Source organism: Carassius auratus, chromosome 3 (assembly GCF_003368295.1).
Source record: "Carassius auratus strain Wakin chromosome 3, ASM336829v1, whole genome shotgun sequence".
Lineage (NCBI taxonomy): Eukaryota > Metazoa > Chordata > Actinopteri > Cypriniformes > Cyprinidae > Carassius > Carassius auratus.
In genome coordinates this window covers 12,765,798-12,784,526 of record NC_039245.1, presented here as the reverse complement: position 1 = coordinate 12,784,526, position 18,729 = coordinate 12,765,798, and the positions used below count along the sequence as shown (strand labels likewise).

Below are 18,729 nucleotides of genomic sequence, written 5' to 3'. Positions count from 1 at the left end.
TTTGGTAGTTTTCTAAGTACAGCCTTTAATATTTTGAATGGTTGTATTTGTGTTTCATTTACATTTGTGGAATATAATCACCATACAAGGCAGAAATATTGTAAGCGATGTAAAAGACTATGCACGCTAAACATGCTACCATAGTAAACATGGTAAATATGACTGCTTGAAGAAATCAGACGTCACCTTCTTATAGGGCTTGGGCGTCGTGACGTCATTACTTGGCATGGCACCGTGTTGATGGCCTCCTTTACTGCTACTCGGACTACTGCGCAGTGTTTAGACATACTCCCTCTCAACACTGAACATTGGAAATAAGGGAAATTTCCCGGGTTAATCGTCCAAAATACGGGGAAATTCCATCATTCATCTTTCCATCAACTCCACGTTGCCTATCATAAAAAAATATATAATAATGTTTTATGTTCGGGAGCTTTTATAAAAATAGAGATATTATCTATATGTGATGTATAGGCTACTGTGGCTACAAATAAACAGAAACAGACTCGACTGAATGAGGCTATTTTGATGCGTTAAAGCGTTAAAAATAAATAAATAAAATAGTAATAAGTGTATTTATGTGTGATGAATTTTGAGTCCTGATAAATTAAATCAATATGATCAATGTATCACTTATTCTATAGTTAAAACATCGATGCTTTTGAATTTGAATATATAACAAGCATGCAAACAAACGCCAGCTTTTATCATGTTCCTGTGTGATCGCGCATGTTCCAGTGATTTATTTCTTATAAGTTTTCTGATAACTTCTCTTTGATGGTGAAATGATGAGGTTGCATGACGTTTTTCTTGAGAGGCGTGTAAAGAGCGTGTTTTAGTGACGCGCAGCGGAGCTTCAGGCCCTGACTCTGGAAACCCTGCTGTATTCTGGCCTTGGTGCTACCGGCCCGGGGCTATTAGTTTCCTCTCTTTTTCTTATTATAGTTTATGATAACTGTATTGCATTATTTTAGTATAATTTTTACTTGTTAAGACATTGGACTTTTTTTTCCACCTCTTGTGGGATTATATTTGTACACGTGATTGAGCGTGCACTCAATGCACTTAAAATAAGTTTATCACCTGTTGCCTATTAAAAAATATTATGATGTCAATTAACATTCAATGGAAGTCAAACTGAGATTTTCAAACTACAAAATAATTTTCAAAGTTCCAGGCTTTCATTATGAATTAATACAGTCATATTCTCACACATAAAATGATAAGCCTTTAACTGACTAAGAAGTAGGGTGACTATAATATTTTTAATGCATCGTCAATAGAAGTGCCAGAAAGAAGAAGTGCCAGTAATGGATCCTGCTGCCATGCCTGGTGAAGGCTTATGAATATTAAAAACAGACCTAATGAACTAATGCATATTAATGAGCTAACCCACTGTGAATACGTTTTTCTGGACACTGAGTGTCGCTGTGTCCTCTGAGCGTTTCCACTGTTGCCAATTTAGCAATTTTTTGCTAGATTTAGCTACTTTTCAGACTACCCTAGCAACTTTTTATTCAAAATATTCATATGTTTTTTTTGTTTTTAGTTTTTTGGCAACTTTTAGCTAATTTTTTAAAAAGTCATTCAAATGATAAAAAGGAACCTATTGTACTTTAAATTACATGAAAAGAGGAAACCATTGTACAGCTAGCCAGCCAAAGAGCACATCAACATGGAGAGAGCTGGAAATATGTACAAACATCAAGTGTGCATTAATTTGCTAGTTCGAACTGGTCAATAATCAATGCACATTTATGATACAGCATGTTAATATCTAGTATATATAATTGTTATTCAGTTAAAAACTGAAAGGGTACTAGCCATTTTCTGCCAGGATGTTATCCATTAAGTTGTAACCCTGTAACCTCAAAACACAAAATGCAGTGTGGAATTTAAAAACACATGTAAAACACATTTGTATAAAATAAATACGGATTGTTCCTTCATATTAACAGTACATTGTGTCTTATTTAACATAGTTTTGATAATATTTTTAGGAACAAATAACATTTAAAATATATATTTTTCACTGAGATTTGAGTAATCTTGTTGTGTATTCTACGTAAAAATGCTGTTTTGTGTCCCGGTTAGGTGACGTCATCAAGCAAATGACATCTCAATGTAATTGAGCAACTTTTAGCAACAAATCAACCTGCCTTTTGCAACTTACCCTGGAAATTATTTGGCAACAGTGCGTTTCCTTGATAGATCTATCTATCTATCAATCTCTGTCCATCCGTCCGATCGTCTGTCTTTATGTTCACTTCAATACATACATGCACAATTTATAAAAAGTATATATATATATATATATATATATATATATATATATATATATATATATATATATATATATATATATATATATATATATATATATATATATATATATATATATATATTGATTGTTTCAGGTGACTGTCTGGAAGACTCTGTTCGGGAAGGAAGCAGAAAAACAGGCCAATGATGACGACAAAACCTACATCACTGAGAAAGAGCCTGTGATAAATGCCTTTCTTTCTGTCCAAAGAGAACAAGGAACTGAACTGCAGCGAGGTCATGGCAGGAATCGTGGAGAACCACGCTCTCTGTCTGATGAAGCTGGCAGCGCCAGAGATAAACAACTGGATGGAGGTAGAAGCTGGGTGTTTTTGGGTGGATTCTTGATTCTCGGTCTTAGAAATACATCTGTAAGCTGTGATGATGTGTCAGTGCTAGTGAATGATGTGTGTATTGAGAGCACTTAATACTGAAATCGAAATGATGTGTATTTATGGTGTTTATAATCAAAATGTTTACAGTTTATACATCAGATGTTTCCTGCTTCTGTTCGTTCCTATAATTTTCTGGGGTGTTTGGCTGTAAGCTGACTATACAGTATGTGACCCTGGACCACAAAACCAGTTATAAATGTCAATTTTTTCTAAATTCTGATTTGTACAAGCTGAATAAATACAGTTTAGTTTGTTAGGATCAAACTATATTTGGCCAAGATATTATTATTTGAAAATCTGTAATCTGAGAGTGAATATATATATATATATATATATATATATATATATATATATATATATATATATATATATATATATATATATATATATATTAATTTAGAAAATCACCTTTAAATTTGTCCAAATGAGTTCTTAGCAATGCATATTATGAATGAAAAATTAAGTTTTAATATATTTGTGTTAGAAAATGTACTAAATATCTTCATTAAACATAACCTTTACTTAATATCCTAATCATTTTTTGCATAAAAGAGAAATTTATCATTTTGACCAATACAATGCATATTTTACTATTGCTACAAAAATACCCAAGAGACTTAAGACTGGCTTTGTGCTGCAGGGTCAAATATGAACATCAAAACAGTTGTTTCTTCTTATTTCTAGTGTGTTTTGTTTAGTTATGACAGCTGAAAATACAGTGGGGTTTGGGGTGCATTTTTTTAATGACTAATCATATATATATATATATATATATGAACGGGTGTCATTGTCATTGATCATGTGATTTTTTTATTTATTTATTTATTTTTTGCACAGGTTATCAGAATTATTTTCTATTGAAGCTCAAGATTATCTTCTCTGTTCATGCTGGAGAGCGTGATCATGTTCATGTTTCGTTCGTGTAGCTAGCCTCCAGTGCTGCTGTCTTTAAAACAGAGAAGCAAGTTATATAATTAGACATTCTTAAAATCATTTACATTTCTGATTAAAGTTTTCACTAAAATTTTGAAATATTTTATTTAGATTCTAGAATGACTTATGATTTGTATTATTAAAAAAAAAAAAAAAAACTAACCCTAACCCTTACCCTAACATTCAAACATAACCTAGTGGAAACATGAGTAAATATTAAACATTTTCAGAAACTTTTATTTTTTTATTCATTTATTTATGAATTTATTTATGGGGAAGTTGTGGCCTAGTGGTTAGAGAGTTTGACTCATAAGCCCCTAGGTTGTGGGTTTGAGTCTCGGGCTGGCAATATCACGTCTGAGGTGCCCTTGTGCAAGGCATCGAACCCCCAACTGCTCCCCAGCGCTGAAGCATAAATGGCTGCCCACTGCTCCTGGTGTGTGTGTGTGTGTGTGTGTTCACTGCTCTGTGTGTGTGTACTTTGAATGGGTTAAATGCAGAGCAGGAATTCTGAGTATGGGTCACCATATTTGGCTGAAAGTCACTTCACTTTCAATCCTAGACTCCTAAAATCCTAAAATTAGCAATATCACGTTTGGATTTTCCCATAGACTGTATAAATCTGTGTAATTGTATACAGTAAAAGTGGCCAACAATCTGTGCTAAAAATCAACCAGTGAAATCTCAACACAAGATCCTTATGAACAGTGTTGGGAAAGTTAATCTGGAAATGTAGGCTAGTAGGTTGCAGATGACATGTAACCCTGTTTAAAATATTTTCCATAGGCTATGCAAACAGTGTGATGCACGCAGTGTGCTTGCGAAGACCTCACGCCTATCGCTGCGGGACTTTTATTTTGACAGCGCCTGTGCTCAGAGCGCGTGACGTCAGTGTTGTGTTCTGCTTGTGCTGCAGCGATGCGCCTCATCCGCGTCCGTTATTATTTCATAAACACATCGATCATATTGTTATGATATATCTACCAATATCTGCTTTTGCTTATTGATGGTATTAATATGGCGAGCTCTTTCACCAGAGCTCCACCTCAAGGGGACACAGGTTTGATATTATATTATTAATCTGCCTTATTTTCTTTACATCTCAATAAAATGACTGAAACTGATGTGTGTTTTTAAATATTTATGTTTGAGGTTTAATTATCCGGTTAATCCTATGTAACTATCATGATTGTCCAAACATAATCCGAACATTTAACATTAAATAAACCTATTCAGTAATAGTATCACATGTTTATTATAATAATAATGCGTAATAATATAGTTAATGCTGATAGAAAGTAAATATCCATGTAAATCCTTTAATTAAAAATATAATTTATTATTCTAGATGCATCACTCATCCTATAAATATTTGTAGTGCTGACAAACGATTAATCGCATCCAAAACAAAAAATGTTGTTTACATAATATATGTGTGTGTAAAGTGTTTATTGTGTATATACACTGTAAAAACACACATGCATGCATATATTTAAGAAAAAAATGTTTTGGTTTATATATCAAATATTAATATTTATATACAATGTAAATTATATATGAATATAAATATATATAAATTTAAATATGGATTTAAATATGTGAATTATTTACACAATAAATATAAACAGTACACACACATCTATTATGTAAAAAAAACTTTTATTCTGGATATGATTAATTGTGATTAATTGTTTGACAGTATACATTTTTAATTATATCAAAATACCGTAGTAAGAGTACATGTGTTAACTGTTAATAGGGCAAAAACGAGTCACCATTGTGATTTTTCAGGTTGTAAATGATAGTATTCAAACCTCCAGCCCAGATTTTTAACCACTAATTGACCCTCCTTGTTCATCTGTGTGTGTCTCTTCAGAGACGGAGCGTCTGCTGTCCCCTGTGGTGGGATACGGCTCCGGTGATCTGAACGGCGGGGGTCACGCCGGCCCTCCCAAACTGGACATGAGTGTGTCAGGCTCACGTCTGCGGGCCGAGGAAGAGGAGGAGGCCCTGAGGAGGAAGCTGAAGTACTTCTTCATGAGCCCGTGTGATAAATACCACGCTAAAGGCCGCAAACCCTTCAAACTGGCCCTTCAGCTGCTCAAGATCATCATAGTCACTGTACAGGTGCATTAAACCACTGAGATCAGCCATGATTTTTATTACATTATTCCTCATTTAGCACACATCCAAAGTGACATGCTCCTCTAAAGCCATGCTTTATTACTGTAAAACCCTGATATGATAATATATGATTGCTTTCAAACAGTAAAAGAGTCTTTCAGTGTAGATGTCAACCGATATGTGTTTTTCAGAGACTATACCGATTACTACAGATCAAGCAGACCGATAACTGATATTTAGAACCGATATATGTAAAAATGAAAGTTATATTCAAAAATAACAACGGCTCTGACAGAAACGTTCTTTAAATGCTTTTAAATAATTGTATCATTTAATCGGTTTTGAAACTGACAGATACCGATAACCGTAAAAACTATAATATCGGCCAGGCCGATTATCGGTCGACCCCTATTTCAGAAACATTTACTGACATTTTTAACACTATGTTTTACTGTATGTAGAAAAATTACTATTGTTGCAGCTTTTCTAAAATGATATCGGTAACTGAGAACTTGCTGCTCCAAGACGACTGCAGTATCACTCAGTGTAATAGATAAACACCTGCATCTTTAAATGCACACAATAAATGTTTTCTCACAGGCCTGTGCATGAATTAATGGCTCTGTGTGTCTCTGTCTGTGTCAGCTGGTGTTGTTCGGGCTCAGTAATCAGATGGTGGTGGAGTTTAAGGAGGAGAACACAGACTCCTTCAAGCATCTGTTCGTCAGAGACTATGTGGATGATTCGGAGGAGCCGCTGTGCATCCACACACAGAGAGACGTCTATGATCACATCCAGTACGCCATAGAGCAGGTACTGACCCGCAGAAGAGATTTTCTTATGAGCTGGGTAAAAAGTAGTCTGAATACATTACCTAATATGCTTTATCTAATAGACTACATTTCAAGATACAATTACTGACATGTTTTTTGTAATCAGTAATGGACTATAATTTGTAAGGAGTCTAGCCAGTGGTGTGTAGACTGCAGAAGTAGTTCACCCGTCTCTCTCTCTCTCTCTCTCTCTCTGTCTATCTGTCAGTATCTGGCTCTGCCGCAGACGTCGGTCGGCAGGTATGCGTATGTTCGAGGTTCGGCTCTGAACGACAGCGCCCTCTATCTGTGCCAGCGCTACTACAGGAAGGGCACTATCGACCCGGTTAATGACACGTTTGACATCGACCCTCATGTTGTCACTGGTGGGCAGGAAATCCTTTTCTGTATATCACTAGAATCTATAGCTCTGTCATGCTGTCTTCGGTTTACACAGCTTTAGTTTGACATTAGCATGTTATCAGGATAACAACACAAAACTCTGAGCATATAAATATGCAAGACACAGATATTGGGAAAATAGCACATTATAAATTATACTGAAGCATTTTGGTTGATGCATTTCATTATTGGATGGAATATAGGTTTATTTTTTAAAGTCGGCAAAAACGTATTGCATTACATTTGCATTCAGATCTAGCTCACTGCAAATAATGATTCGCTTAGTATTTTTGTCTTGACAAATATATCTTAAAAAAAAAATCTGTCACAGTGGAGTAAGAAAAATAACCTTAATTCAAAAGGAACATTTCCCCCCTTTATTTTATTATGTAATATTTTATTTATTATAATAATTAGTAATATTTTTCTTACCAATGTTTTTTGTTTTTAAGCATAAACACTTAATTTTTTATAACATATTAAGTCTTTAAAATTGATCAAAATTGATACATATGCCTAAAACAAGAAATAAATATGTATTATTTGAAAATTGTTATTAATATTTAGAATTTCTTTATTATAACTTATTTATAATAAGTTTTTGTTTTCTGAAAAATTTCATTTTGCTGCTATAGTAAATGTATCTTCTTTCAAGACTTTTTAGATAACTATAATGGAAAACACAACAAAAATACTACGAAAATGCTAAGTAAAATCATTTCTGCAGTGCTCCATTCCTGTATGCAGTGGTGGAGGACAGTCGTTTTGCTTTGAAATACGTAACAATACAATAGTAAAGTTGGTCACAACTTCCATTTCATGCCAACATTAGCATGTCTTTTTATCACCATTTCTCTAGACTAGTGCACCTCCTCGATTCAATTAAACTGGATCCCGGGAGTCTTCTCCACAAAGGATACATGTGATGCTGCCTCATAATCATCTGTAATAACTATAATCAAGCCAGTCCATCTAAGAGAGCAGAATAAATATGCTGGAATAGTGTTGATTAGCAGTGATTCCCACAGATGCTCCCTAAGAAGTCGTCTCACTAGGGTTCAGAGCAGATGTTACCTGGAGAGGCAGCAGGAGTTGTTGTTTTTTTCTGTTCAACAAACTGAAACTGATGTTCCAAAGATTCTAAACTCCATGGATCCTCTGTTCTGATTCCACTGTTGCCTGGCAACACAAAGCTGCTGTCCGTTTGAGTCGTTTCTGTTTGTGTGTGTTGGTTTAGACTGCATCGGAGTAGATCCACCACCAGACTCCACGAGTCCATCACAGAACCACGACAGGAACTTCACCCTCAACTTCCAAAAGTGAGACACAAACACATGTTAATATAACAATCTACAGTAAACAAGGACATACTAAACACTACTGCTTACATATGTAATATGATAAGTACTTTTAATCCGTTGTTTTTAACTTGAAATCATCCCTAAAAAGAAGGTTTCGCTTAATGTTTTGCCTTTAGTAACTTTCTCTCAGTAACACACTGTAACACTGTTCTCAATCCCTGATCTTTTTGCCTGACTGTTGCTGGAGTTCCTCTCTTTCTCGTCTTTCTGTCTCTCCTCAGGTTGATTAATGTGACTATCCAGTTCCAGCTGAAGGCGATAAACATCCAGACGATTATCAATAATGAGATTCCCGACTGCTACACCTTCTCCATTACTGTACGCACAGATTTCACTGCACGCTAAACTCAGTTTACAGAATCCAATAACATTTCAGGAAATGATATTATATTGTCATTCATAAGTTTGGAATCTTTACGATTTGGAATGATTTTGGAAGAAGTCTCTTCTTCTCAACAAGGCTGCATTTATTTGTCCAACTGTGAGATATTATTCAAATCTAAAATAAATGTTTCTGTGTAAATATTTATTAAAATGTTATTTATTCCTTTGATCATTCCTCCAGTTTTCAGTGTCAGTGAATAACTTCTGATTGTTATCAAGGCTGAAAACAGTTGTGTGTTGTTGTTTTTTTTTTTGTACTCAATTTTTTATTCTGTGTGTTGGTTTTAATCAAATAAATGTAGATTTCCAGGAATGTGGCACCTGTGTTTCAGATCCTGTTTGATAATAAGGCTCACAGTGGTAAAGTGAAGCTGAGTTTGCTCAACGAGGCGTCTATTAAAGAGTGCAGAGACCCCAATGTTTCAGGACACGGTGAGACGACACCGGACACTCATGTGTGTGTCTGCTGTCCTGCTGAAGCTGAACCCGTCTCTCTGTGTGTGTGTGTGTGTGTGTCCAGCGGACAGTTACGCGCGCGTGGCGTTCGATGTGATGGTGGCGGTGGTCTGCGCTCTGTCTCTGGTGTTGTGTGGACGCTCCATCCTCAGAGGAATCATCCTGCAGCACGTAAGTGTCATTAATACAATGCAGAAAACACGGATGGAATCCAAACATGTGTAACATATGTTTACTGTGTAACTTGGAATGATCAATTCAATTTAATTTATGATACAAATCATTGCAAAGCAACTTTACAGATTACGTTTCTACAATATTTAGTAGTAGCTTATCAGTGGTGACTGTCAGTTAATGTGCATATGGCAGAAATCTTCTGAAAAATTAATACAAGACGTAGTCAACCTGACGATGAACATTATTAACAGCAATTATTATATGATGCAGTCACACTTGTAGCAATATTTGTTAGTACGGTATGTTGTTTCAGGGTTAGCATCATCTTAAGAAATGTTACAGAATTTGGGAATTTTTAAATGAATAAATCAAAAGTAGGGTTGTACACTTAATAGAGATATCGACCAGTGTCTGCCAGAAATGTATTACTCCTACTATACAGTAGAATGTACATCTCAATGTAACACTAATACTAAGTGTTTAGCATTAGTAATGCAATAATACTTATAATAGAAAAAATAATACAATTATTTTGAAAACTTAATTTTTTATGTAATAATTCTAATTTACACATTTTATTCTCATTTTAACAAATTAACAGAGATTAATTAAATGGGGGGGGGGGTACATTTCATAGTGCTCTATTACTTTAAAAGATAATGTAAAAGATAAAAGAAAATAATAATAATAATAATGTAAAAAAAAAACTTACAAAAAAAAAAAACTTTACATAACTTAAATTGATTAGAAATTTTTATTATAAAATTTGATTAAAAAAAAGACAACAAATAAAATGGAATAATCCATATTTCACAGAGCTGTAAATATTTTTTTGTTTCTGTTTTTATTTATTTATTTATTTAAGTGACTTGTTAAATTGTAGAAGTTTCATGATTTTGGTAAATAATAAGACATGATTTTTATATTACTAAAATTGAATTTAACCATTAAAACGTCCAGAAAATTAAAAAGAAATAACGGAATTTGGGAAAAATAAAATGCCCTATAAATAAACTATTAATATTTTTTTAGTGTACAAGTTTCATTATTTCATTATTTGCTTTTTGATGACTGTTATTTTTACTGTTAAAATGGAGACCAGAAAAATATATAATCAAGTGAAATTAAAATGGAATTTGGAAAAGAATAAAACAGAATTTGGGGAAAATTGGGATTTCATAGGTGATTTTCGTCTGTGTTGGCAGGAGTTTGTGTGTTATTTCCGTCGGTCTTTGGGCCGGTCGCTGAGCTTGGGCGAGCGTCTGGAGTTCATCAACGGCTGGTATCTGCTGCTCATCATCAGCGACATTCTCACCATCATCGCCTCCTTCATCAAGATCGCCATCGAGACCAAGGTGACGCACACACACACACACAAACACACACACACACACGTACCCTGGAGTGCTGAAGCTCTTGCTGTGCTTGAGAAATGCTGTGAGCTGATTGGTGCTTGTGTTGGTGCTGCAGAACCTGTCGTCGTATGACGTCTGCAGTATTTTGATGGGAACCTCCACTCTGCTGGTGTGGGTCGGCGTGATACGATACTTCAGCTTCTTTCAGAAATACAACGTGAGCCAGAATTGGTTATTCCTCTCAAATTGGTTGTTTATTTTGTGTGAACATTTCATTCCATTTCAGCTGTCACATTTCACCCCAAAACTGAGAGGAAGATATTTTACACATTTTGTATAAAGAAAATACACATGTAAAGATTTAAATTGTAGTAACAGGTGAATTTAAATCAGTGTTATTTTAGTATCACTGAGATATTATAGTTTTTGTTATCATATTGTCTTTTATAGTTTTAGTAATTATATTGTGTGTGTTTTGACATTTTTATTTGCTTTTTATTTCAGTTTCGATTTAGTTAATCAGTTAGTTTAGTACTAAATGAACTAAATAAAAATGAGAAATGTTTTAGTTTTAGTTAACTATAATAAATCAGCAATTTTACCCTTACAGTGTAAAAACAAAGCATTCTAGTTTCTGTAATCTGTTTTTGTAGTTCTTGTTGATGACTTTACTGAAATATAGTAATTTTTCTGCTGTATTATTATTATTTATATTCAAATAGGATAAATCAAATTCAGCACAAATATAACTGTGATGTTACCTGCTATTGTAGTCAACAAACTTTAAAAACTATTTATTTATTTAATCATGTTTGTTATTTAAATAAAAAACTTTACTATTTAAATGGGGGAATTTATGTAATTTAATTGGCAATGTAAAAACCCCCTAAACACTTTTTTTGAATGAATGAATGAATTAGTCAATTCTTCCATTTTTCTTCTGATTTTGTCTGGAAATACAGACAGACTTTGTGAGATTCATATTTCCTCTTTCTTTAGTTTTTTTTTTTAACAAATATGACTGTGAATATTACAAAGACTATGATGTGAATCATCTGTTTTGATCTCAGATTCTGATTGTGACTCTACGAGCTGCGTTTCCAAACGTGATCCGGTTCTGCTGCTGTGCTGCTGCCATTTACATGGGCTACTGTTTCTGCGGCTGGATTGTACTGGGACCCTACCACGCTAAAGTATGATATATATACGTCAGTATATTACCACGCTAAAGTATGATTTACTTCAATATATTACCAAGCTAAAGTATGATATACTTCAATATATTACCACGCTAGAGTATGATATACTTCAGTATATTACCACGCTAAAGTATGATATACTTCAGTATATTACCACGCTAAAGTGTGATATACTTCAGTATATTACCACGCTAGAGTATGATATACTTCAGTATATTACCACGCTAAAGTATGATTTACTTCAGTATATTACCACGCTAGAGTATGATATACTTCAGTATATTACCACGCTAAAGTATAATATACTTCAGTATATTACCACGCTAAAGTGTGATATACTTCAGTATATTACCACGCTAAAGTGTGAAATACTTCAGTATATTACCACGCTAAAGTGTGATATACTTCAGTATATTACCACGCTAAAGTGTGATATACTTCAGTATATTACCACGCTAAAGTGTGAAATACTTCAGTATATTACCAAGCTAAAGTGTGATATACTTCAGTATATTACCACGCTAAAGTATGATATACTTCAGTATATTACCACGCTAAAGTATGATATACTTCAGTATATTACCACGCTAAAGTATGATATACTTCAGTATATTACCACGCTAAAGTATGATATACTTCAGTATATTACCACGCTAAAGTGTGATATACTTCAGTATATTACCACGCTAAAGTGTGATATACTTCACGCTAAAGTATGATTTACTTCAGTATATTACCACGCTAAAGTATGATATACCTCAGTATATTACCACGCTAAAGTATGATTTACTTCAGTATATTACCACGCTAGAGTATGATATACTTCAGTATATTACCACGCTAAAGTGTGATATACTTCAGTATATTACCACGCTAAAGTGTGATATACTTCAGTATATTACCACGCTAGAGTATGATATACTTCAGTATATTACCACGCTAAAGTGTGATATACTTCAGTATATTACCACGCTAAAGTGTGAAATACTTCAGTATATTACCACGCTAAAGTGTGATATACTTCAGTATATTACCACGCTAAAGTATTATTTACTTCAGTATATTACCACGCTAAAGTATGATATACCTCAGTATATGACCACGCTAAAGTGTGAAATACTTCAGTATATTACCACGCTAAAGTGTGATATACTTCAGTATATTACCACGCTAAAGTATGATATACTTCAGTACATTACCACGCTAAAGTATTATTTACTTCAGTATATTACCACGCTAAAGTATGATATACCTCAGTATATGACCACGCTAAAGTGTGAAATACTTCAGTATATTACCACGCTAAAGTGTGATATACTTCAGTATATTACCACGCTAAAGTGTGATATACTTCAGTATATTACCACGCTAGAGTATGATATACTTCAGTATATTACCACGCTAAAGTATGATATACCTCAGTATATGACCACGCTAAAGTGTGAAATACTTCAGTATATTACCACGCTAAAGTGTGATATACTTCAGTATATTACCACGCTAAAGTATTATTTACTTCAGTATATTACCACGCTAAAGTATGATATACCTCAGTATATGACCACGCTAAAGTGTGAAATACTTCAGTATATGACCACGCTAAAGTGTGATATACTTCAGTATATTACCACGCTAAAGTGTGAAATACTTCAGTATATTACCACGCTAAAGTGTGATATACTTCAGTATATTACCACGCTAAAGTATGATATACCTCAGTATATGACCACGCTAAAGTGTGAAATACTTCAGTATATTACCACGCTAAAGTGTGATATACTTCAGTATATTACCACGCTAAAGTATGATATACCTCAGTATATTACCACGCTAAAGTATGATTTACTTCAGTATATTACCACGCTAAAGTATGATATACCTCAGTATATGACCACGCTAAAGTGTGAAATACTTCAGTACATTACCACGCTAAAGTTTGATATACTTCAGTATATTTATGGGGAAGTCGTGGCCTAATGGTTAGAGGGTTGGACTCCCAATCGAAGGGTTGTGGGTTCTAGTCTCGGGCCGGATGGAATTGTGGGTGGGGGGAGTGCATGTACAGTTCTCTCTCCACCTTCAATACCACGACTTAGGTGCCCTTGAGCAAGGCATCGAACCCCCAACTGCTCCCCGGGCGCCGCAGCATAAATGGCTGCCCACTGCTGTGTGTGTGTGTGTGTGTGTGTGTGTGTGTGTGTGTGTGTGTGTGTTCACTGCTCTGTGTGTGTGCATTTCGGATGGGTTAAATGCAGAGGACAAATTCTGAGTATGGGTCACCATACTTGGCTGAATGTCACTTCACTTCACTTCACTATATTACCACGCTAAAGTATGATATACCTCAGTATATGACCACACTAAAGTGTGAAATACTTCAGTATATTACCACGCTAAAGTATGATATACCTCAGTATATTACCACGCTAAAGTATGATATACTTTAGTGTATTTTGAGTATATTTAGATTTTGAGTACCAATGGTACCACGAGGAGATAAAGAGAGGTGGGCTCTTTTCACTTTTTTTGCCTGTAGCTCAAAATTTGCCTGTGTGCATTCACACTCATTTTGTCAGCATGGATCTCAAATTACCAGGCTACAGTCCAAAGGGTTTCTTTACGAGCCATGTGCTGACATGTCCATGTCTTGTGATCTCTGTCTCTCTCTCAGTTCCGCTCTCTCTCTACGGTTTCGGAGTGTCTGTTTTCTCTTATTAATGGAGACGACATGTTTGCCACGTTCTCGGAGGTGGAGCAGAGCGGGACGCTGGTGTGGGTGTTCAGTCAGCTCTATCTCTACAGCTTCATCTCGCTCTTCATCTACATGGTTCTGTCGCTCTTCATCGCACTCATCACCGGAGCCTACGACAGCATCACTGTGAGTCCAGAGCAGTGCTGTCATCGCTGACTCAAAAATAAAAATAAATACTTTATTTTGAGCTGAGATCAAATAAAAACAATAGTGAATATTGAAAATTTCTGTTTTGTTTGTTAAATTAAAGTTTTATTTAACCTGAAATGAAACTTAACTTAAATAGTCATTTAAATAATAGATAAACTATTAATAGATTCTGACTTTTATCGCACTTTTGAGAGAAAAACTGTATATTCAAGATACAAACTCTGAGAGCGAGAGAAAATATAAACATTGGGAGATATAAATTCACAATTGCAAGAAAAAAGTCTGAACTGTGAGATAAAAAGTTGCAATTACCTTTTTTTAATAACTTAGATGTAAACTGAATTCAGTGAAAAAGAATCATGACATGTTAAATCAAATTTTGCAAAAAAAAAAAAAAAAAAAGTCAGAATTGCGAGATTTAAACTCAGAATTCTAGGAAAGAAGTCAGATTTTGAAATGTTAAAAAAAATCAGAATAGCAAGATATAAACTGTGAGTTGTGAAGTTAGGATTGTTTATATTCAGCAATTCTGACTTTTTTGTTGTTGTTGCCAGAAATAAACTCACAATTGCGCGATACAAACTTTCTGAGAAGACTCTGAATAGTGAGACATAAACATGCAATTGTAAGAAAACAGTTCTTGTAGTTACTTTGTTTCATTTTTATTCCATAGTAAAATTTCCAGATTTTTAGAACTCTGAAATAGTTCTGAGCAAAAAAGTCAATATTGTGAGAGAAACTGAAATGTAAACTCAGAATACTTTGTACCTGTGAATACTACTGAATACCTGTTTCCGCCGCAAAATAAAAAAAATTAAAAAGGTAATTGTTACTTTATCTCACAATTCAGATATCTCAGAATTGCGAAATAAAGTCACAATTACCTTGTTTTTTTGTTTTTGTTTTCATGGCGGAAACAGGCTTCTGTGTGAATTTTAGACAGCATGTCTCGCAAAAACACTAAACGTTTACAACCCATCAGATTAGTAAACATCATGGTTTTCTCTCTGTATGTATGTGTGTGTGTGTGTTTTGTATTTAGCAACAAACCCAGGACGTCCCGCAGGTGTCTGAACTGCACCGGTTCATCGCCGAATGCACTGACACACCCACCTCTGGAAACTTCCACAGCCCAGAGCCGTCGACCTGCTCGCTCTTCTGCTGCTTTAACTGAGAGACTGGGTTTGTGAAGGGGATTCTGGGTAAAGCGTTGTATCTCAGGCACAAGGGAGAGGAAGGGACTTGCACTTCTTTATGTGTTTGTTTGCAGGTAAAGCTGTTGCAGCTGCACTGATAGAGCCGATCTCAGCATGCAGCTTTTAAACACCTTATAATTACTGAGCTGAATGTGTTTTGCATATTCATGAGCATCTTGGCTTAGTGATCAGGACTTGATACACTAGACCAACTAAAGGGAACTGCTCCCTCTAGAGGCGTGGAGGAGTTACAGCACACAAAATTACAGAAAAACATTACGTTTCAGGTGAATCTCAAAACCAAATGTGCAGGTGATATTTCACCTCAAAATTGAGAAATTATATTTTGCTTAAAGAAAACAAAGCCTTTTTTATTAACATCATGATGTTTAGCATCTTATTTTAGGATGAAATATGACCTGCACATGTTCTTTTAGTGAGTTTAGTGAGTTACAGCACACAAACACAGATGAAAACACACTTTTCCAGCATTATATTTCAGGGGCTTTAGTGAATCTCACAACAAAATGTCCAGGTCACATTTCATCCCAAATAAATAAATAAATAATTGCTTAAAAGAAAATGAATCCTGTTTTAGCAGCATTATGATGTTTTGCTTTGTGAGATTATTTTCATGACAGTTAAAAAGGTTTTTGATTTTCTTTTGTGGTTATCATCTAGTTTGTGTTACTGTAGTACAGTAATAGCTACTTTTTCAGTTTAAATCTGCATACATTTTAAACGCTGATTCAGCAAATACATGAAATATAAATATAAAACAGAACAGGTTTTGTGGTCTTATATGCAAAACAATATAATTTGTATCTGATTTATTTTAGGTTGATATATGATTTGCACATTTTCATGCAACATTTAACCCTAAAATTGAAGGCAAAAAAATTAATAATATTTTGCTTGAAGAAAAGTAAGGAGGAGCCTTAAAATGTTTTGCTTTGTGAGATTATTTTCATGACAATTAAATATTTGAATTGTAATTGATATTTCTTTATTACAGTTAAAGTTATTTTTCATTTTTAATCTGCTTAGATTTAAGATTCAGACTGAAGTAAAATAATTCCCCGACATACAAATAATTTGAGAGAAAATGTGTTCAAAATAATGTCACAATTGAACAAATATTAATTCTAATTTATTATAAAAATACTGCAACAAAAATAGGTTTTGTTTTCTCATATGCAAAAATATTTCTTGTTTTTCATTAATTCTGAAATAAGACCTGCACATTTTCTTGACTGAATTCATGAGATTCGCCTGAATATTTTTATTCCATTCATATGCATTCATACTGTGTATTTTATAATTGTATTCTTTTATCTCATTTTTAGAGAATATTCTGTGTCTACAGTATATTATATATCGCTTAGGTTTCAAATCCATGTTAGGATATTAGTGCTTTGATGGCAGAGGAGCGTCACACAGATGTGTGTGTGTGTGGGTGTGAGTGTGTGAGTGTGTGAGTGTTTTTTTGTGTGAGAGTGTGTGTGTGTGTGTGGGGGGGGTGTTTTTAACATGAAGCATAGCTTGCAGGTTTATTTGGACATTAATATTAATGTGGACGGTGTATCGTACTTGTCCCTGGTGCATTTGCTCCTTTCAGAGCCGTCTCACACATACACACACACACACACACTCACACACACACACACACACACACACACACACACACACACACACACACACAGTGATGTTTGAGAAGCCTCGAGTGTCTTGAGAGATTTTCTCTGCATATTGACACAGGACTCAGTCCATCAGGGAGTTTCAGAGATGCTTTGAGTGTCTTCTGTGTGTTTTTGGTCCACAGCGAGCTGATATCTGTCTATTAATCATTACTAGTTATTTCTAAACCTTCACCGTGAGGGACCAGACACCAGCTGATTACTGGATGTTATTTCTGAGCTTTCTCTGTACTATATTTATGATGTTAGTGGTGGACTTTCAGTTTAATATCAGATCTGTTCATGCGTGACTTCATCTAGTGCTCAGGAACAGAGACAATCTGATTAGATTTGGTGTTTTGTGCTGGTTTTACTCTGATGTAACTGTTTCTTCCCAGAATGCCTTTCTGGTGTAGTGTCATACTGCTGGGGATTTTGGGGATGTTTTAAAGAGGTGTGGGATTTAAAGTACTTGACTGTTTTATCTTAATATTTTAATTTGTGTCTAACTGTAAGCTGAGATGCATTTGGTTTGTTCATTTGTGTCATAAGTGGCATTATTTTTATTTATTTTTACCAAAGGGAATATTTGTTTTATTTTATTTTTTTACAAGGCATCGTTTTGCACATTGTTTAAGTTTGTAAATTATTTGCAGTGATTATTCTGAATGTGTATCTGTCGTTTTGTGTACAAGACAGAGTTGCTTTCCGTTAAACTGGTTGATATATATATATGCTCTCACATTTTAACTCAAATCTCAGCTCTTAAAGTCACAAATAAAATCCATGAATGTCATCATCAAACATCCTCTCTCTGTTTTCTCGACTGAATCACTGAAGATTTTTCTGAGCCCTTTATTCTTCATCTATTAGGATTGTTTTATTTCTTGAAATGCAATGGTATATTAACATCAAACAATAATTATCTAAACAAAAATAGTAATACAATATTGGTGATAATTAAGAAAATGCAGAGCATGCTTCAGAATTTCTCCTTTTGCATTCCTCTGAAGAATGAAGGATATATGAAACGAC

General features: G+C 34.4%; 1 protein-coding gene across 1 annotated transcript; it reads left to right on the top strand.

Annotated features, from left to right (window-relative positions):
- Positions 1–4,503: 4,503 nt before the first annotated feature.
- On the top strand, positions 4,504–18,484 carry LOC113048469 (mucolipin-1-like). Its single transcript, XM_026210293.1, has 13 exons — positions 4,504–4,710; positions 5,527–5,777; positions 6,420–6,587; positions 6,816–6,972; positions 8,226–8,307; positions 8,571–8,667; positions 9,066–9,165; positions 9,254–9,360; positions 10,572–10,721; positions 10,837–10,938; positions 11,792–11,914; positions 14,592–14,798; positions 15,865–18,484. The coding sequence occupies exons 1-13, from the start codon at positions 4,668–4,670 to the stop codon at positions 15,994–15,996; spliced, it is 1,719 nt and encodes a 572-aa protein (XP_026066078.1). The 5' UTR covers positions 4,504–4,667; the 3' UTR covers positions 15,997–18,484.
- The last annotated feature ends 245 nt before the right edge of the window (positions 18,485–18,729 follow it).